The sequence below is a fragment of the Microcaecilia unicolor genome, chromosome 6, assembly GCF_901765095.1.
Source record: "Microcaecilia unicolor chromosome 6, aMicUni1.1, whole genome shotgun sequence".
Taxonomy (NCBI): domain Eukaryota; kingdom Metazoa; phylum Chordata; class Amphibia; order Gymnophiona; family Siphonopidae; genus Microcaecilia; species Microcaecilia unicolor.
In genome coordinates, this window is record NC_044036.1 from 71,216,980 (window position 1) to 71,238,985 (window position 22,006).

The window sequence follows — 22,006 nt, forward strand, 5'->3', positions numbered from 1 at the left end:
CACGCGGCTCGGACGGCTTCTTCTTGGGCCGCCCTTGAGGTTGGAGACATTAATGCCATGAACGCCCTTAATTTGGGCGACGGCACAGAAGCGGCTAAAGTTAAGAGCCGTTCTTCCCGCGCGGCTCCTTCGCGGAGTTTCGCGCCAGACGCCATTTTGGATGCGCAGCATGTCTCTCCCCCGCTATTGCGAGCGCCGGTTGAGGGTGCGTCTAGGGCTGTTGCCCAGACTGCGGAAGTGCACAGTCTGGGGGGTTTCTCCCCCGAGTTTGTTTTGCTGCTGCATCAGGCCTTCCTCATGCACAACGCTGCCCCTGCTCCCTCGTCTGGTAAAGAGGTTGAGGTTCCCAGAGGTAAACGCCCTCGGGTTGATTCCCAGGCCTTGGAGGAATTTGTCTCCTCCGATGTAGATGAGGGCAGCGTGTCTGAGGTCTCCCAACGGTCCTTTGCGGATTCCTTGGAGGAGACGGATCCCCGCTCGGATGGAGCGGATGACCCCTCTGCAGCGCGGCTTTTTAGCCCAGAGGATTTGCCCAACCTGTTGTTACAGGCCATGGACACTTTGAAGATTTCCTCTCCGGAGGACGTCTCTCCCTCAGCCCCTGTTGGCTCTGCCATTATGCTGGGGACGAAGCGCCCGCCTAGAACCTTCCACGTGCATGATGCCATGCACACCTTAATTTCGGCTCAATGGGATGTCCCAGAAGTGAGCCTTAAAGTGCCTAGGGCTATGTCCCGCCTCTATCCTTTGGCTGTGAGTGAACGTGAGGCCTATCTGTGGCCTACCGTGGATTCTTTAATCACTGCGGTGACTAAGAAAACGGCGTTGCCGGTGGAAGGTGGCACAGCCCTAAAGGACGCCCAAGACAGAAGATTGGAGGCGGCCTTAAGGTCGTCCTTTGAGGCGGCTGCTTTAAGTTTGCAGGCCTCAGTTTGCGGCTCCTATGTGGCCAGGGCGTGCCTGACTATGGTGCAGCGGGCTTCCCCCTCGGATCATTCCTTGAGGGCTGATTGGCCGGCCCTGGAATCGGGCTTAGCCTATTTGGCAGACTTGCTGTATGATGTCTTGAGGGCCTCAGCGAAAGGCATGGCTCAGACAATCTCTGCGCGGCGGTGGCTTTGGCTGAAACATTGGTCTGCTGACCACGCCTCTAAATCCCGCCTGGCTAGGTTGCCTTTTAAAGGCAAGCTGCTCTTTGGGGTCGAGCTGGACAAAATCGTGACCGATCTCGGCACGTCTAAGGGCAAGAAATTACCAGAGGTCAGGGCTCGGGCTAGTACTCGTCCCGGTACCTTCAGAGGACGGTTGCAGGAAGCCCGTCGGTACCGCCCGGGCAAGTCGGGCTCTGCCCCCTCTTCCTTCAAGAGGAATTTCTCCCCCAAGCAGCATTCCTTTCGCAGAGACCGCCGTCCCGGAGGTGCTCCCTCCGGTCCTCCCCCAGGGTCTCGTACCCAATGACGGGGTCTTGGTCCACGCCCCAGTGCAGATTGGAGGACGGCTGTCCTCGTTTCTGGGCGAGTGGACCACAATAACTTCAGACGCGTGGGTGCTGGAAGTCATCAGAGACGGCTACAAACTAGAGTTCTGCCGACCCTTAAAAGACGGGTTTGTACTCTATCCCTGCAAGTCTCCGGTCAAAGCTGTGGCAGTGCAGCAGACCTTGGACAATCTGATCCGCCTGGGCGCGGTCGTTCCGGTGCCAGAAAGTCAGCTTGGCAAGGGACGTTACTCCATTTACTTTGTGGTACCAAAGAAAGGAGGTTCTGTCCGGCCTATCCTCGACCTCAAAGGGGTCAATCGGGCCTTGAAAGTGCGGCACTTTCGCATGGAGACTCTCCGCTCTGTTATAGCGGCAGTGAAGGCAGGAGAGTTCCTGGCATCCTTGGACATCAAGGAAGCGTACCTGCATATTCCCATCTGGCCTCCTCATCAACGCTTTCTGCGTTTTGCAGTCCTGGGACGACACTTCCAGTTCAGAGCCCTCCCGTTCGGGTTGGCTACTGCTCCGCGGACCTTTTCCAAAGTAATGGTGGTCATCGCGGCCTTCCTACGAAAGGAAGGGGTACAAGTCCATCCTTATCTGGACGACTGGTTGATCCGAGCCCCCTCTTATGCAGAGTGCGGCAAAGCTGTGGACCGGGTAGTTGCTCTTTTGAGCTCCCTGGGATGGATCATCAACTGGGAGAAGAGCCAGCTGTGCCCGACTCAGTCCCTGGAGTACCTGGGAGTTCGATTCGACACCCAAGTGGGCAGAGTGTTCCTGCCAGACAATCGGATTGTCAAACTTCAGGCTCAGGTGGACCAGTTCCTAGTAGCCTCTCCCCTTCGGGCTTGGGACTATGTGCAGCTGTTGGGCTCTATGACGGCCACGATGGAAGTTGTGCCCTGGGCCAGGGCTCATATGAGACCGCTTCAACACTCTTTGCTGCAGCGCTGGACTCCGATGTCGGAGGATTATGCTGTGCGCCTTCCCTTGGACCCAGCAGTGCGCAAGGCGCTGAGCTGGTGGATGCAGACAGACAAGTTGTCTGCGGGAATGCCTCTGGTGACCCCAGAGTGGATTGTCGTCACGACGGACGCCTCGTTGTCGGGCTGGGGAGCCCACTGCTTGGGAAGGACAGCGCAGGGGCTCTGGTCTCCTGCAGAGGCAAAGTGGTCTATCAACCTCCTGGAACTCAGAGCCATTCGGTTGGCGCTTTTGGAGTTCATCCCGGTACTGGTGTTGAAGCCTGTACGGGTCCTGTCGGACAATGCCACGGCTGTGGCCTATGTCAACCGCCAGGGAGGTACCAAGAGCGCCCCTCTAGCCAAGGAGGCTATGAATCTTTGCCAGTGGGCGGAAGTGAACCTGGAGCAGCTTTCAGCGGCTCACATTGCCGGAGTCATGAATGTCAAGGCAGACTTTCTCAGTCGCCATACCTTGGAGCCCGGAGAGTGGCAGCTATCTGCTCAGGCGTTCTTGGACATCACGAAGCGCTGGGGCCAGCCGAGCCTAGATCTGATGGCGTCATCGGCCAATTGCCAAGTGCCGCGCTTTTTCAGCAGAGGACGGGACCCTCGATCCCTGGGAGTAGATGCTCTTCTCCAACAGTGGCCAACACAAGAGCTTCTCTATGTGTTCCCGCCCTGGCCCATGTTGGGCAGGGTGCTAGACCGGGTGGTAAAGCATCCCGGCAGGGTAATCCTGGTGGGTCCGGATTGGCCCAGGCGTCCCTGGCATGCGGACTTGATCAGGCTCTCAGTCGACGATCCTCTGCGGCTGTCAGTGGAGCAGGGCCTGTTACATCAGGGTCCCGTGGTGATGGAGGATCCCTCCCCCTTTGGTCTTACGGCCTGGCTATTGAGCGGCAGCGTCTGAGGAAGAAGGGCTTCTCAGACAAGGTCATCGCCACTATGCTGAGAGCGAGGAAGCGCTCTACTTCTACTGCTTACGCCAGGGTTTGGCGTATCTTTGCAGCTTGGTGTGAAGCAGGCTCACTTTCTCCCTTCACTGCTCCAATTTCTTCAGTGTTGGCGTTCCTGCAAGAAGGTCTGGAGAAAGGCCTGTCGCTCAGTTCCCTTAAAGTCCAGGTAGCGGCTCTGGCTTGCTTCAGGGGCCGCCTGAAGGGTGCTTCCCTGGCTTCGCAGCCAGATGTGGTGCGCTTTCTCAAGGGAGTTAATCACCTGCGCCCTCCTCTGCACTCAGTGGTGCCTGCGTGGAATCTCAACCTGGTACTAAGAGCATTGCAGAAGCCGCCTTTTGAACCCTTGTCGAGGGCATCTCTGAAAGACCTGACGTTGAAAGCAGTCTTTTTGGTGGCTATCACTTCAGCCAGAAGAGTTTCCGAGCTCCAGGCGCTCTCATGTCGAGAGCCTTTTCTGCAGTTCACTGAGGCAGGAGTGACTATTCGCACAGTGCCTTCCTTCCTGCCCAAGATTGTTTCTCGCTTCCATGTGAATCAGCAGCTCTGTCTCCCTTCCTTTCGTAGGGAGGACTACCCAGAGGAGTACTCTGCTCTTAAATATCTGGATGTGAGACGAGTCATCATCAGATACTTGGAAGTGACCAATGATTTCCGGAAATCGGATCATCTGTTTGTCCTGTTTGCAGGTCCTCGTAAGGGTCTGCAGGCTGCTAAGCCTACAGTGGCAAGATGGGTCAAGGAAGCCATTGCAGCGGCTTATGTGGCCGCGGGGAAGGTGCCGCCTATCCAGCTGAAGGCTCACTCCACGAGAGCTCAGGCGGCCTCGATGGCAGAGGCCGGATCCGTCTCCTTGGAAGAGATATGCAAGGCGGCAACTTGGGCTTCGGCTCATACATTCTCCAAGCATTACCGTTTGACTGTGGCTGCACGGGCGGAGGCCCGGTTTGGAGCTTCAGTGTTGAGGTCAGGGATTTCAATGTCCCGCCCTGGGTGAGTACTGCTTCGGTACATCCCACCAGTCTATGGATTGATCAGCTTGATGATATGGAAGGTAAAATTATGTATAATCATACCTGATAATTTTCTTTCCATTAATCATAGCTGATCAATCCATAGCCCCTCCCAGATATCTGTACTGTTTTTATTCTGGTTGCATTTCAGGTTCAAGTTTAGTCTTCAGTTACTTCAGAAAGACTTCGTGTTCAAGTTTTTTCACTTGGATTCTTCAAGAGTTAAGACGAGTTTGTGTTACAGTGAGCTGCTGCATTCCTCTCCCCTCCGTTTTACGGGGCTGGATTGAGACTTAAAATTCTGCCGGCACTCCCTCCCGCTTCGTGCGGCTGTAGGGCAGCTTTGTACCCCTCCCGCTTCGGCGGTGTTAGGGTCAGTCAGCTCCTCCCGCGGTTGCGGTTGCAGGATAAGCCAGATCCCCCCGCATCGGCGGGTGTGGTGTCCCTCCCCCGCTCCGCGGGGATGAGCTGGACGGATTCCCCTCCCCCACTTGTGTGGGGATGAGCTGGGTTAATTCCCCTCCCCCGTTTCGGCGGTGGTGAGCTGGGCAGAGTGTCCCTTCGTGGGTGTAATTCTCTAAGTGCTGAGTCCTGCGGATGGAGCTTTGATATCGACATACTGAGGAGTTTCCGGCAGCACATGACCACATATAGGGAGGCAAAAGTTTGCTCTCTATCTCCACCTGCTGGTAGATGGACACAACCCACCAGTCTATGGATTGATCAGCTATGATTAATGGAAAGAAAATTATCAGGTATGATTATACATAATTTTACCTTAGGGCTTACTGCAAAACACTTTAGTAAAGGGGCCCCTTAGAGGGGCATAATCGAAAAGGCGCCCAAGTTTTCCTGAGGACGTCCTCACAGGACGTCCCGGCGAAGGGCCGGGGAAACCCATATTATCGAAACAAGATGGGGGACGCCCAAATCGCGAAATTTAGGTCGACCTTAGAGATGGTCGTCCCCGATTTTCGGCGATAATGTAAACCGAGGATGCCCATCTCAGAAACGACCAAATCCAAGCCATTTGGTCATGGGATGAACCAGCATTCGTAGTGCATTGTTCCCCCTGACATGCCGAGACACCAACCGGGCACCCTAGGGGGCACTGCAGTGGACTTCAGAAATTGCTCCCAGGTGCATAGCTCCCCAAACCCCACTCCCCACAACTGTACACCACTACCACTGCCCTAAGGGGTGAAGGGGGGCACCTACATGTGGGTACAGTGGGTTTGTGGTGGGTTTTGAAGGGCTCACATTTACTACCACAAGTGTAACAGGTAGGGGTGGGGATGGGCCTGGGTCTGGCTGCCTGAAGTGCACTGCACCCACTAAAACTGCTCCAGGGACCTGCATACTGCTGTGATGGAGCTGGGTATGGCATTTGAGGCTGGCAAAAAATATTTTAAAAGTTTTTTTTTTTTGAGGGTGGGAGGGGGGTTAGTGACCACTGAGGGTGTAAGGGGAGGTCATCCCTGATTCCCTCCGGTGGTCAGTTCGGGCACCTTTTTGAGGCTTGGTCATAATAAGAAATGGACCAAGTAAAGTCAGCCAAGCACTCGTCAGGGACACCCTTCTTTTTTCCATTATCGGTTGAGGATGTCCATGTGTTAGGCACGCCCCAGTCCTGCCTTCGCTACGCTTCTGACACGCTCCCATGAACTCTGGTCGTCCCCGCGACGGAAAGCAGTTGAGGACGCCCAAAATCGGCTTTCGATTATGCCGATTTGGGTGACCCTGGGAGAAGGATGCCCATCTCCCGATTTGTGTCGAAAAATGGGCGCCCTTCTCTTTCGAAAATAAGCCTGCTAGTATCTTAAAATATTTTCTGCTAGTAAGAGCGATAGAAACTAAAACGTCTAGCATGAATGCCAATCTGGCAGCTACTACACATATAGCAAGTGGTGTTTTCGCATTCATGACATCATAGTCTTCATCCATCAGGGTTTTTCATGATGAGAATGGTATGGGATTTGCGTTACAAGACATATGAGGAGAGACTTGTTGACCTGAACATGTATACCCTGGAGGAAAGGAGAAACAGGGGTGATATGATACAGACGTTCAAATATTTGAAAGGTATTAATCCGCAAACGAACCTTTTCCGGAGAGGGGAAGGCAGTAGAACTAGAGGACATGAAATGAGATTGAAGGGGGGCAGACTCAAGAAAAATGTCAGGAAGCATTTCTTCACGGAGAGAATAGTGGATGCTTAGAATGCCCTCCCGCGGGAGGTGGTGGAAATGAAAACGGTAATGGAATTCAAACATGCGTGGGATAAACATAAAGGAATCCTGTTCAGAAGGAATGGATCCTCAGCTGCTTAGCCGAGATTGGGTGGCAGAGCCAGTGCTGGGAGGCGGGGCTGGTGGTTGGGAGGCGGGGATAGTGCTGGGCAGACTTATACGGTCTGTGCCCTGAAGAGGACAGGTACAAAACAAGGTAGGGTATACACAAAAAGTAGCACATATGAGTTTATCTTGTTGGGCAGACTGGATGGCCCGTGCAGGTCTTTTTCTGCCATCATCTACTATGTTACTATGAGATGTTGACATGGGTCAGATAGCTTCTTCAATTATGAAGCTTTGCCTTGCAGCTGTTTTCTAGTAGTTGAGACCTCACTATCATCATTAGGACCTTTTAAAGCCAAGAGTAGGGAAGAGGCATAGTGACGAACCTCCATCAGATTTATGTCTTTGCCACAGACCAGTTGATGCAACCGCCATGCACTACACGGGGCTACATCTACGTAGTTTACAAAATAGGACCACAACCATTTCTGCCCTTTCACAGCTACTTTGTATTTGGCAAAGTTTCCAGCAGATCCACTCCAGCCATTTTGGCATTGTAACCTGCTATCAGATTGGGCTGAGTAACACTGGCTACTTTCCGCTCAGTGCATGAAAATCGCTTAGCAGTAAGAAGTGGATCAACACTAAAAAATCACTCGCCAGAGTCAGAACTGAGTTATCATTGCACTTCACTGCCAGTACTTCGTTTATTTTTAAATCAAAGAAATAATCATAATTGCAATGTTCTTTTCACTGCAATGATTTGCTGACCCATAATTCACTACCAATTAGTTGTGGTTCACATACAGTTCCAGTTGCATGAAAGTCTGACTGTCAGAGTTTAATCATCAGCTTATGAAAAGTGAAAAAACTGTTAAAATATACTGCCTTTTATTGGGGATTTGCAACAACATGAAGCAGATGCATAATAACACTTCCTCCAAGACCTAAATCATAATTTAAATTGTCTTTTTGACCAGCGTACGGAAGAAACTAATACAGATAACCATCAGATGAAAAGATGCACCATGCCTTGAAATCAAATTCAATGGGCTTCCCCTTCATGAATATTTTACAGGAAGGACTACCAAAGTATAGAACAGTGGCATAGCTAGACAGCCAATTTAGGGCAGTCTCGAGATCAAAGTGGGCAGGCCAAAACTTTCATCACTGCCCCTCCCCCAACTAAAACAAAACCCTAATTTACTTTCCACCCCCTCCCAGCGCCCCCCCCCCCCAACTAAAACAAAACCCCAATTTAATTTCCAGCCAGGTTCAGGTAAATCTTGGATCCCATGGACCTCATCAACTAAAGCAAAACGCTAATTATTTACACACACACCCTCCCAGTGCCCCACCCCCAACTAAAACAAAGCCCTAATTTAATTCCGCCCCCCCCAAAAAAAAAAAAAGTAAATGAAGTACCTGTGCTGGTGGAGATCCCCAAATCCCGCCAGCTGAAGACCTCCTTCCTGCTGAATAAACTTACCTCAGGTGGCTGCTGGCAGTAACCCTGAGCTGCTGAACATGCGCGAAAGCTGAACATACACTGGTGGGGGGGGGGGGGGGGGGGGCTCGGGGGCAACACTAGTGGCCACCTAAAATGTAAGTTTGTTCAGCGGGTAGGAGGTCTTCGGTTGGCAGGGCTTGGGAATCCCGCACCAGCCATATTAAGGGAGAAGAAATTTTGGGTGGGCCTGAGCCTGAAGTGGGTGGACCCCAGCCCACCTGGGCCCACCCATGGCTATGCCACTGCTTCTCCTTGCTTGGTTCAATTGTTCTGAGGAAATCCACGCTTTCGGTTGCCGGACCAGTCCTTTGGAATTCTAAATTCCTCTTCCCCTATGCCAGTTACAATCACGTTCAGAGTTTAAAGCAGCACTGAAAAATGTATTTACAGTATTTTGTCGTAATTTTTTCAGGTCTTGTTTTTTTTCCCTTTGGTGCTCTATTTTGTCCTGTTTTCTTGCGCCAGTCTATGTGTTTGTGTCCCTCAGCCTGTTGGAATTTTAGACTTTATATTATTGCTATTGTACACTTTCTACGACGGTACGCCCCCAGCCCACCGGCATTCTTAGCCCCCTTGAACATCCCCACAACCCCCCCTGAAGTCTAGGTAGCCCCCCCCCCCCGACCCACATGTATCCTTAGTGGTCCAGTGAGGGTATTGGGGGCTGAAGCAATGCCCGCTTGCTCCTGCCCCTTGCGGTTGCCTTTTGAAAATGGCTGCCGTGACCTCTCACAGCAACTCACAGTACTTAGAGAGAGGGATGTTTTGGGAGCTTCAGGAATGGCAGTGGGCTGGGGAGATGGGAAAATTAAGAAAAAAAAAAGATTATACAGGTCCTGGCCAATAGTCAGTTAGGGCCCACATACCTGTTTTATGCAGGCCTTGGCTGAATGTTAGCCAGGACCGACATAAGCTCCAATGGTCAGCCCCACCGGATTTTGCCCATGATATTCAATGCCTGTGCCCAAACATGACTCTGCACTGAATACTGTGGGCTAATCTAGCCGGCGACGGTCAGCGTTGGCTCACTATGTACCCTTTTGTGTTCAGCAGATCTGCACAGCAACATATCTTGAACATTTTGTCATTCTGCTGAATGGTGGTGTAGATTGCTCTTGTTGCCTCTATGTGCTTGTCAACTCATAGAATCAGTCACATTTTTCACATTGAAGTCTTCAGCATTTTCCTAATACATATCTTCTAACAGCAGTCGGTGATAGGCTGTAACAAAGTATGAAACTGAGAAAGTGCCATAACTGAAAAGCTTTCAGGTCAAAGCTGTGTTGATTCTGTTGCTGAGCATACCTTATTTATTTTTATTTATTTGTTGCATTTGTATCCCACAATTTCCCACCTATTTGCAGGCTCAATGTGGCTAACGTGGAGGGGAATAATCGAACGTCGCCGGCGAAATAGATTGCCGGTGATCTATTTTGGCGGTGGCGCAACAGCTGGCCGGAACCGTATTATCAAAAAGATGGCCGGCCATCTTTTTTTTTCGATAATACGGTTTAGACCGGCCAAATGCCTTGGATGTCGCTGGGTTTGAGATGGCCGGTTTTGTTTTTCAGCGATAATGGAAAAAAATGTCGGCCATCTCCAACCCGGCGACATCCAAGGCATTTGGTCGTGGGAGGAGCCAGCATTTGTAGTGCACTTACATGCCAGGACACCAACTGGGCACCCTAGGGGTCAGTGTGGTGGACTTCAGAAACAGCTCCCACATGCATAGCTCCCTTACTGTGGGTGCTGAGCCCCCCCCAAACCCCCTACCCACAAATGTGCACCCACTAAAAGTGCTCCAGGGACCTGCACACACTCAGGCCTCTAGGACTTGTTGCTGCTGTATAACCTTGGCACACCAGTTGACACCTGAAGACTAATGTCTTTGAAAAAGTGCTTTATTTGAATAAGCACCTTTACTCACATTAACTGCAGATCAGAGGTTGTGCCCCACTGGCAAAGAGTCTCCCTGATACTGAGATTAGCAGTAGGTCCGAGCTGGCAGAATGCTGTACAATGCCCTCTTTCAGCAACATTCAAGGTAATAACATTTTCTAACGTGGGAAACACAAAAAAAGGGATCTAAAACTGGCTTACAAAAATGGCCACTATCTCAAGGACTACCGGAAACAAAACAGGGCACACTCTGACCCAGTTAGCAGGGGGAAAAAGCACCATGGGAGTAGAGCCCAGTACCCTACACCCATCACAATGCATTGCTGATGTGACTCTGCAGGGCACCTAACAGAAAAGGTGTCATACTCACCCGAGAGCCACATCGCAACCACGGAAAGGCTGTCAGACGATACAACACATTCTGCTATCATGGAGGTGGGTACGGGATTTGAGGCTGGCATACAGGCTGGCAAAAAAGGTTTTCATTTTAACTTTTGTAGTATGGGAGGGGGTTGGTGACCACTGGGAGAGTAAGGGGAGGTCATCCCCCATTTCGTCCGGTGGTCATCTGGTCAGTTGGGGCACTCTTTTGAGACTCAGTTGTGAAAATAAAAGGACCAAGTAAACCCGGCCAAATACCGCTTAACGCCGTTTTTTTTCCCATTATCGCCGAAAGCCGGCCATCTGGTAGCCACGCCCATGCCCCGCCTTCGCTTCACCGGCGACACGCCCCCTTGAACTTTCGCCGGCAAGGCGACGGGAAAGCGGCGATGCTGTTAAAAAGCCAGCTTTCGATTATACGCTTTTAGCCGCTTTTGCGAAATCGCCGGCGATCTCCCGATTTGTGTCGGAAGATCGCCGGCAAAAAGTTTCGATTATAAGTTGGATAGTACCGTGATGGTGATCGCCAATTCTAGTATAACAAATACAGAGTGATATTATAGTAAAAGTTCAAGAGTGACAAACATATTAGGGAATCCAGGAGGAAGAGTTAAGTTATGTCCAGTTCAAGTATTAATTTCGTTGTGTTGCACGGTTCAGGCGTTTAAGTTGGATCATTAGGGTATGCCTTTTTGAACAAGTTGGTTTTTAATGATTTCTGGAAGTTTGATGGGTCGTGCATTGTTTTCATGACATTTGGTAATGCGTTCCATAGTTTCGTGCTTATATAGGAGAAGCTGGATGCATAGGTTGATTTGTATTTGAGTCCTTTGCAGCTTGGGTAATGGAGATTTAGGTATGTGCGTGTTGATCGTTTTGTGTTTCTGGTTGGTAAGACTATGAGGTTTGCCATATTCCCGGGGCCTCGCCGTAGATGATTTTATGGACCAGAGTGCAGATTTTGAACGCAATACGTTCTTTGACTGGGAGCCAGTGCGGATTTTCTCTTAGGGGTTTGGCGCTTTTGAATCTCGTTTTTCCAAATATAAGTCCAGCTGCGGTGTTTTGGGCAGTTTGGAGTTTCTTTATGATGTATTCTTTGCATCCCGAATAGATTCCATTGCAGTAGTCTAGGTGACTTAGTACCACTGATTGAACCAAATTGCGGAATATTTTTCTCGGGAAGAAAGGTTTTACTCGTTTGAGTTTCCACACTGAGTGGAACATTTTCTTTCTTTTTTTTTTTAATTTATAAATTCTTATAATTATTTACAAGCATTAAATCTTGTATACAGAAACTCAGAGACTAACAATAAAAAAAAGGGAAAAGAAAAACTTTATAACTAAGCGAACATTTCAGCTCTTTCTTAGACCACCAATATTATATTGCATGGGGGACGAACATTTAGAGGAGAATATTATAGGTAAATTAAACAAGTAAAAGGCCTGGTAATTCCACGATTATTTCTGTATATTAATTAATCACAGATCTTCATCATAATCTAAGGTCTAATTGGTCAGTTTTTTTATATCAAGAAAAGTTCTAAGTTGTTCAGGTTCAAAAAAAGAAGTATTTGTTATCCATATAACGTATTACACATTTACATGGGTATGCGAGTAAAAATCTCGCTCCCAAAGCTTTTGACTCTTCTCTTAATGCCAAAAAGGCTCTCCTTCTTTGTTGTGTAGATTTTACTACATCGGGATATATCCAAATTCTATCCCCATAAAAAGTTTTTAATGAGTTTTTAAAGTATAATTTCAAAATGGAGTTTAAGTCTTGTTCAAAAATACTTGACTGTTCCAGAAATGCCGTAAGATCTTGAAAACCCGGTTCCCATGCTTGAGTTAGTAATTGTGCTTGTGATTCCTTTTCATGCTCTCCATGTTTCTGAGGTATAGGTAAATAGTATATTTTATTTAATGACGGAATAAGATTAGGAGAGTATTGCAGGATATCAATCAAATATTTCTTAAATAGTTCTGTAGCACTTATTTCCAAAATTATTGGGAAATTTAATATTCATAGATTCAAACGTCTATTATAATTCCAAATTGTTCTATTTTCCGATGGATTATTATCTTATCTTTAATTATAGCTTCCGTAGTAGATTTTAAAGTTACTATTTCTTGTTGAACATTATTTTTCAAAGAGTCTTGTTTCAAGGTTTCTAAAGCCATTGTTAGAGAGTCCATTTTACTCACAATAGATGAAGTTTCTTGAGCAGCCTGTGCAACTGTATTTGTTAATGCTTGAATTGCATTCCAAATAGACTCTAGCGTTACCACCACGGGAAACATCTTGCTCCCAAGCTAGTTTTCTCCGCCGCCATCTTGGGTAGGTCGCCGCTGGCTAGTGATTCTGATACGCCGCATTCCGACACATCCAGGTCCTCCGGCCCACCTCTAAGAGCAGCGGGACATGGTGGTGGATTAACCTCCGGCGAGGAAAGTGTTGTCTCCATTCCCTGTGGGGTCAGTGTTCCTCCATCAACTCCGACTGCGGGATTCCTCAAGCTGGTCTCACATGGAGTGCTTGTGGCATACCTGTCGAGTGTAGACTGAAATGGTGCAGCAATTTGAGTTGTCAACGGTAGACTCTTCACTACACCCTTTCTTTTTGTGTGAGGCATAGTTTTCAACTCGTAAAATTCAGAAAAGTAAAGCAAAGAAAAGTTCGGTCTCTCTCGTACGAGCGTCCAAAAGCTCAAACCGCCATCTTGACACACCCCCCAAGATGCTCATTTGAATGGAACATTTTCTTTGTTGTAGATTTCGCTTGGGTTTCTAGTGTGAGGTTTCAGACGATTGTAACGCCAAGAATTTTCAGGCTGTCAGAAACAGGAAGGATGTATTCTGGGGTGTTTAAGTTGGTGGGTTTGTACGTGTTGTATTGGGATGAGAGGATGAGACAGTGTGTTTTTTCTGCGTTGAGTTTTAGATGAAATGCATCCGCCCATGAGTTCATGATTTGCAGGCTGGTTTTGATTTAGTTGGTGATTTCTGTTAGATCGTGTTTATACGGGATATATATCGTGACAACATCTGCGTAGACGTAAGGATTAAGGCCTTGGTTGGATAAGGATTTGGCTAGTGGGGTCATCATTAGGTTGAACAGGGTTGGTGATAGTGGTGATCCTTAGGGTACCCCACAATCTGTTTCCATGGTGATGATATGTTCGAATTTGATATCACTTGGTATGTTCTTGTGGTTAGGAAACCCTTGATCCAACTAAGTACATTTTCACCAATCCCGAAGTATTCTAGGATGTTTAATAGTATTTTGTGATTTACCATGTCGAACGCATTGGACATATCAAATTGTAGGAGAAGTATGCTTTTGCCAGTTGTGATTTCTTGTTTGAATTTGTTTAGGAGAGTGATTAGTACTGTTTCGGTACTATGGTTGGAGCAGAATCCTGATTGTGATTGGTTTAGTATTGAGAATTTGTTTAAGTAGTCGGTAAGTTGCTTGGTTACCATGCTTTCCATCAGTTTGACTACCAGAGGGATGGATGCTACCTGGCGGTAGTTGGTGATTTCATTTGCTTTTTTGCTTTGTATCTTTGGATATTGGGGTTAGTAAGATGTTGCTTTTTTCCTTGAGTTATGCTCTGATCTGTTATAAAGTTGATTACTTCACTGAGTTTATCAATAGAAATCAAACAAAATAAAACATGGAAAAGAAAATAAGATGATACCTTTTTTTATTGGACATAACTTAATACATTTCTTGATTAGCTTTCGAAGGTCGCCCTTCTTCCTCAGATCGGAAATAAGCAAATGTGCTAGCTGACAGTGTATATAAGTGAAAACATTCAAAACACGGCTACCACACTCCATTACTTCACTGAAAAACTCCTGGAATAAATTAAGTTCTGTTTTAGGAACTAGAGTAGCTATATGGTATGGCATGTCATGCTTCTCGTTATTGGTTGGTTATGAACTTTACACTGAACTTTTTGGTGCCACTGATTTTGTGGCAGACACTTTAGGTTTAGGCATTACCTCACCAGGTTCTTTATCGTCACACTCATCTGAAGAACTGCTGACATCCTTTCTAGGAGGCACCTTTTAAGTATCCTTGTGATCAAAGCAAGAAAAATATTTAAAAATTCTGTTTCTGAAGCCTGTAAAAACCTAAATAACAAACAAAGGGGCCCTTTTATTAAACCGCAGTAAAAAGTGGCCTGCGGTAGTGTAGGCACGTGTACTGGGCACGCACCGGGCCAGTTTTTACCGCATCTACAAAACATGGCTTTAATAGGACGGGAAAAGGCCTGCGATAAAAATGAAACCAGAGCGTGACCAAAAACCGGCCTGAGCCCTAAACGCCACCCACTGATCTAGCGGTAAAGGTTCAAGTGCTACACACGTGGTAACCGGTCGGTGCACGCCAAGTACCGTCGGAATTGGCACACGTAGGAGGAAATAAATAAGTAATTCGTCCACGCATTATGGGCACATGCCAAATCTGAAATTACCATCAAGAGGGCACGCTGACCTGGTGGTAGTGTCATTTGGGCGCACTCTGCACGCCTGTAGAGCCTACCTCGGCTTAGTAAAAGTGCCCCAAAGTAAATTTTCCACTAGCTCACTGTATAACCAGGATCAGTGGTGTACACTCGGCAGCCTAAGTAGGATATACCAATGTAGCACACTGTAGAGCTATTTGGCTGGCACTGTGAAAACATATGGTTCATTTTGCCAAGTACCACACTTTAATGCTGAAGTTTTTTGTATCCACATTAATTCTCCCTCTTGTTCCTTTCAAATATATATAGCATTTATATCAACTTATAGCCTCAGCGGTGCTCATCACCAACAATTTACAGTGGCAATGGAATTAGCACCCACCTCCTCATCGTCTTCCCTTAAAGGTATATATAAGGCTTAAAGAATATAGCTTTAAGGGACGACGATGAGGAGGTGGGTGTTAATTCCAAGAGGGAGAATTAATGTGGATATCTAGGACCTGATGTAGGTGAAGAGTTGAATGTTTAGGGTTCTACTGAGTCCTACTAACGAAGTTTGCCCAATAAAACGAAGTTTTTTGTAAAACATTTATAGTATTTTAAAACACCAACATTTGTACCTTAAAATAAATTCTCCTTGCAGATCACAATATTAGAACTTAAACCAAGCATGGAGACTGTAATTCTACAGGTTCTGTGTTTAGTAATGATTGATATCTATATACATTAAAGTAATGACTCTGTGATTTTATGGAACCTGGGAAACATAGCATTATCTGTAAATGGCTTAAGGCAATTTTTGGAACCAGAACTAATTTCGGTTTGCTGTGAGAAAGGATATGAAGACTTATGCAATAAAGATGATTTGGCTTCTTCTTTTTAATTACTTTTTCAATATTTTTCTAATTGTTCTTTCACTTCAAAAGTGTTTTATAGATCAATACAACAAACTTCTACTTTAATGCATTTTGAATAATATTTTTAGACAGCTGAATATGAAAGATTAATAAGGCACTGTACATACATACATTTATTTATGTAGTGTCTGATATACTAGAATCAGCAAAACCCAATCTGTGAAAAATATTTTAAAGTAACCGTGACCTTCTTATAGTAATATGAAGAAGAGACCTCAGTGAAATACAAAACAAACAAGGGATCAAACCCCCTGAAAAATCACCATCATCGGTCAGAAAAAGTCTACATATATCAAAAAATCTTTAAAGTCCACCCAAACATCTAATGCATTGAAATAAGCAAATGTTAAGGACCAATGGTGCTTTTTCAGGGGCTTGGATTCCTTGTTTGTTTTGTATTTTAGGGATGCCTTTTCTCTACATTACTATAAGGTGGTCACGGTTACTTTAAAATATTTTCCAGAGATTGGTTTTTGCTGATTCTAGTATATGTCCCTTCGGTTCCTCATGGCTATTTTTTGTATCTGATATGCTGCCATTTGCAGCAATATCAAGGTGGTCTGCCCCACTACATGTAAAAGAACGACATACAAAGAGAAATAAAGAGAACTTTTAATCGTTTCTCATGCACTCACATTACCTGTAAGGATTAGTATTGGGAGAAATTAACTCAATGATGTGGACTTCCCTTTCTTCATCTGGGTTGGACATAAGGCAGCCCAGGGCAGGCTGAGGCTGGAGATATTCAGCCAGATAATTCAGGGACAGAAAGTTCTTGTCTATATTACAGGTGGAAGGAAAAACAGAATCTGGGGGAAAAAAAACACAGTAGATTCATTTCAATAAAGGTCTGATCCTAGCTATAAGCCTTCACAGAGGACAGATTACACATGCACAGTGGTTAACGCAATTCTTCCACAACTATATACGAAAAAGTAATAATAATAATTTGAATCTAAATTGCATATTTCCTCCCTACAGTTTCTCATGATATTTTATAGTCTGGGATATTTATAGAAACATAGGCAGCTCACGGCTGGATAGTTTGGTAGCATATTACATAGCAAAGGGGAGATGGGTGAAGGGAGAACACTTATTACCCAACAGATAAAATGAGAAGTAAACTCTCTGGGCCCGAAATTCAGCAGCCGACGGGCATCACATTTGCTGTCTGCTGCCGGCTTTAAACCCAGATATTCAATGCCAGGCCATATCAGGTTTAACTAAAACGCTAACTGCCTACGTCGATATTCAGTGCTAACTGGTTAACTTTTTAGTTTTCAAAGATAGGCATGTTATTTAAGCAGCCTATTTTGACTGCTCAACATAGCCGGTTTTTTTCACTGAATATAACTAATTAGTGGCTAACCGGGATAGAATATCCACGGTTAGGTGCTTAAACACTATTTAATCGGCCAGGAGCCATTCCTGGCCAGTTAAATAGTTTTGAATCCTGGAGGGTTTGAAATTCACACAGAGCACTAGATTCAGCCCCACCCACTCACCCCCAAGAGCACAACCAGTTAAAACCACATCGGACTTCAACTACATGAGTGCTATTTCAGAAAATGGCCTGCCGTGTTCTATTGCAATTATATCATCTGTGGTGCTGAATTTGTTTTCCTTGTGTTGTTCTCATCATGTTTCAGACTGGCAGGCCCTTGAAATTCTCCCTGGAGGAATAAACTATTATTAAGGGGATTTAAGGTTTAGGATATCATTTTTCTACACTATAATTACGTAAAAAGGGCTAAGCACCAACCATCTGGATACTTTCAAATCCACTTCCTAATCTCAGGTGAAGTACATTTAATTCACTTTTCTCTAGTGTTTTCCAGGTACTGATAAAGAGTTCTAAAGAAGGAATTAAAGATAACAACAGTTCAGTGACAGCTAAGAGCTGATTAATAAGCACATTCAACTTTCATAATCCTTTTGCCAGCTATGTAAAGTACACTTTTTCAGTGCTTTGTAGTTTTAACTACAGGGCTTTATTTGCATCTGAAATAATGCAAAGAATTCATGTTAAAATTATTTTTAAACAAATCAGGCTACAACAATGTTACTTCAAAGCTCTATAGATGCTAGAAATATTCAAAGTTGAAAAACAGAAAACCACAACTGGAAAACATCTCTTTAAATGAAAATCAGTTTAATACAGCGAATGCATATGGTCCAACCTCACAATGATATTATGAAATGTATACTATCCACAGAACGAGGGCCAATACCTAAACCTAGAACCTGGTAACTGTTCATATTGTTCACCTGGCCTGACCTGTAATTGAACTTGGCCTGTATTTGTAATTACTGTTATTAGAACCTAATTGTAATCTATATAGATTTTTATTACTTTGCCTGATTTGTGGTTCATAGTATTTCCTACTTGTAGGGCTGCATTTTGATTAAAATTTTTAATCTGGCTTAATTGCACAATTAAAGGAATTGTATTTACTTATTTATTTCCCACTACAGCTCCTTGTGACTCTGGCCAAGTCACTTAATCCACCCCCTCCCAATTGCCCAAGGTACAAAATAAGTACCTGTATATAATATATAAACTGCTTTGATTGTAATCACAGAAAGACAGTATATTAAATCCCATCCCCATCCCTTCCCTGAAGGACTGAATCTCCGTCCCTCCAACCCCCTTATCCAGTATCTTTCCCTTTCTCTTCCTTCCCTCCCTCTCCTCTTTTCCCAAATCCATTCTCTCTCCTTCTTTCATGAGGTCCATTTTCTCTCTCTCTCTCTCTCTCTCCCTTCCTCTCCTTCCTCTCTCCCATTGTCCAGCACCTCTCCCTCCCTCCCCTCCACCTCCATGTGCAGTGACACAAATTTGGTGGTGAGCAGCAGCAAGCTCTTCTTGTTACTGCTGGAGCTCACTGCCTTGGTCATAGTGTCCATCAGTGACCCCCTCCAGTTCTGCTCGCTGGTCTGCAGCTCGCGGGTCTGCAGATCACTCCCCTCCCCCTACCCGGGGTTCATGTCTTTCCCCCCTCCTCAATCCCCTCTGTTGGTCTACCTTACAGGTGGTCTTCTGTTGGGTCCTGTAAGTGGCAGCTTTGCAGATATGCTGCCTGTGGCCTGCCCCGAAACCTTCCCTCTGCCCTGTCCTGCATCCTCAGACATCACTTCTTTTTTTCTACATCAGTGGGATAGGTCGGGGGGAAAGCTTTGAACCAATCTGCAAGCAGCATCTGTGCAACACTGCCACTGGCAAGGGTAAAAAAAAAGACCACTTTTAAGATAGACTGGCATAGAGGTGGATGATGTTGAAACACGGGTGGGGAAGAAGACGTCGGATTACGCCAAGAACAGGGGTTGATAGTGGAAGAGAGTAAGAGAGATGTTTGAAGAAGACAGGAGATTAAATAATCGCAGAGTTAGCTGCGATCAAAATGCAGCCCTACTTATTTGTAAACCATTTTAGATGTCAATCCCAAGAAGGGCAGTATATCTAGTAAAATGATGAACATATTGGGGTAAATATTATAAATGGCGCCTAAAAAAATCCATTTTGTTATGATTCTACGGAGACAGGCAGGGGAATGACTGCGACTCACTTCTGATTGGCCTGTCGGGGATTAAGCTGACGTCTGAAGCAGCAGACGTCAGAAGTCAGATCAATTTAAACTTACCTCTCCCTACAGCCTACGCTCTAGCGTTAATTCCTGTCAGCTAAGCCTGGTTCCCTCACTCAGTGTGTGCCTGGGGCACAGTGAGGATTCTTTGGAGTTTGCTTGCTCTTCTCGTTGCTTGTGGTTTCTGTGTGTGCTAGTTGTTACCAGCATGTATTTGATTGCTTCACTGCACTGCACCTGGGTCTATCCTCTGTCTGGCTCTGGTGTTGTTTTATCCGTGGTAAGCTCATTCCTGCTTTGTCTGTTTAATTCCCCTTTCCTCAGTATTAACCCTTTATGTGCAGAGCTTGGTATTTGCCTTCTGTAAGTCCTGCCTCTGTTAGGCAGCCTTTCTCTGGTGTCTGCCTTATCCCTTTTGGTACTCTTGTGTGCCTGCTTCTTTCCTGTCTTTATTTGAAAGCAGCCTTTTCCTTCAGCCTGTTTTTCCCTGTTTAGTCATTCCTGTGGAGCTTCGCTTTTGTAGAGTCCATGTCTATAATGTCCTATGCTGTCTCAGGCTTTCCCTTTTTCCCTGTGGACTTTGCCCTCTGCTACATGAGTTTCTGTGTAGCCTTTGTTTGCATTTTCTCCCTCTGGTCGTAGTCTGTATCTGCCAGCTTTTGTCTGTCACCCTTTCCTTGTGTCACTAGCTAGCGCTGTGTGCGCTGTATGAGCTCCAGTCCCTTCGGGGACCCATTGTTGTTCTTTTCCCTTCCCTAGTGTATGACTTTGTTCCAGTTCGGCCGTGAGGCCCGTACGCTTGGACTCTGTACGAGTGGGTTCCGGATAGGCCTTGCGGCCCGCCTGAGTGGTCTATCTCCCTTTTCTGGTGGTGCTTGTTGATTGTCCTGAGTGTGTGGGGCTTTGTGGCCCGTGGTATTGCTTAGCGCCTGTTTGGTCTACCCTAGGCCTTGGACAAGGTCCTTCCTAAGTCTCGGCCTAGGCACAAGGGCTCACAATCAGATTAACACACTTAAGTGGTGTTCAATAAGCCGCACCTAAAGTTCGGCTTGGTTTATAAAATACATGCATAAGCAGAAAGTTGTATGTAAATTTAGGCTTGGCCATCTGCACCAATGACAATGTGGTGCAAATGCCCACACCTAAATTTACCCGTGGAGCATCATTATTCTGTAATTACGCACGTAACTCGAAACCATGCCACCATTCCACCCTGAAACATCCATGACCCTCCCATTTCTGTGCCCCCTTTTTCGGAACACGTGTAAGTTGTAGGCGCAGTTCCCATGCCTAACTTTACGCATGTCAGTTCCAATTAAACCTAATTAGTGCCAATAATTGCTTGTTTAAAAGCCCATCATGGGCACTACTTGGCTTGTTACTCAATTAAATTGTGCGCATAAATCAGGAACGCACCTAAATTTGCAGAATCAGCAGGATTATTTACTCTTCCTTTTTCTCCTTTTAAGTACTTGGCAACACATATAAGCTTTGTCTTTCCAATACCCCCCCCCCCCCTTTTACAAAGTTGCGCTAGCGGCTGCCGCTCGGTAATGCCGACATAGCCCATTCACTTTGAATGGGCTGTTATGGCATTACTGCACCAGCAGCTGCTAGTGCGGCTTTGTAAAAAAAAAAGGGGGGGGGGAGTTTCTTGACTCTTGAAGAGCACCATGAAAGGAGGAAAAAGAAAACAGTGCCAGTGGGGGAAGGAGGTGTTAGAGAGAATAGCACCAATGGTGCTTCTCTCTCAAACTTGCCTCCCACAAGTGCTTTCTCATGTCATAAAACTGGCAGAGGAGGCACCAACAGGTAAGAGCTGTCTTACGCCTCCTACTGGCAGAAGGGAAAATAGGATGGGAGGAGGATAATGATGTGACTGAGACCTGTACCTTTCTGCAGTGGATGGGGCTAGTGTGAGGGTACAGGGTACACATAATGATGCCTCCCTCTGTCCCCAGATCACCCTGGCACTAATCAGGCAGCTGCGATGGTTTGATATTCAGCAGCCCCGCCCCTTTAAATGCCAGTGGACATTAGCAGCCGGGACATCGAATGCTATTTAACCAGGCAGGAGCCTCTCCTGCTTGGTTAAATTGCTTCAAATATTGGGCCCTCCATTTTTAATTTTTAATAGTTGTAAACTGCTTTGATGCCCTCTGAGACAAGTAGGCAATATATAACAATTTTAAATGTTAATGCTACTCTTGTTAATCGCTATTTCACCTTTAAAAAAGGGTTCAAACAATGTACAATAAAAGTACTCCTAGTACAAAACAATAAAAGGACAAAGCTAATGTCTTCCAAAAATAAGTTTCAATAACTTCCAGAATTTCATATAATTCACTTTTGTCTTAATAACTAAAGGAAGAGAAAGATGAAGTACTGAACACTGAGTATTCTAGTATGAAATGAAGGACAAAGAGTTAGCTGCCTAAATAATCTAGTTGAAGAACCAAAGAGAGATGCAGAAAGCATAATAATTAATGACCTCAATAGTTTAATGTCCAAAGAAACCCACTGACCATATAA

General features: G+C 46.0%; 1 protein-coding gene across 2 annotated transcripts in view; it reads right to left on the minus strand.

The window, feature by feature from the left end:
- Positions 1 to 22,006, minus strand: part of TGFBR3 (transforming growth factor beta receptor 3) — a 350,647-nt gene that overhangs the window by 100,391 nt on the left and 228,250 nt on the right. For both annotated transcript variants that reach the window (XM_030207075.1, XM_030207074.1), the window contains exon 5: positions 16,531 to 16,699. In XM_030207075.1, the coding sequence (XP_030062935.1) occupies positions 16,531 to 16,699 (169 nt within the window). The remainder of the gene's footprint in view (positions 1 to 16,530; positions 16,700 to 22,006) is intronic.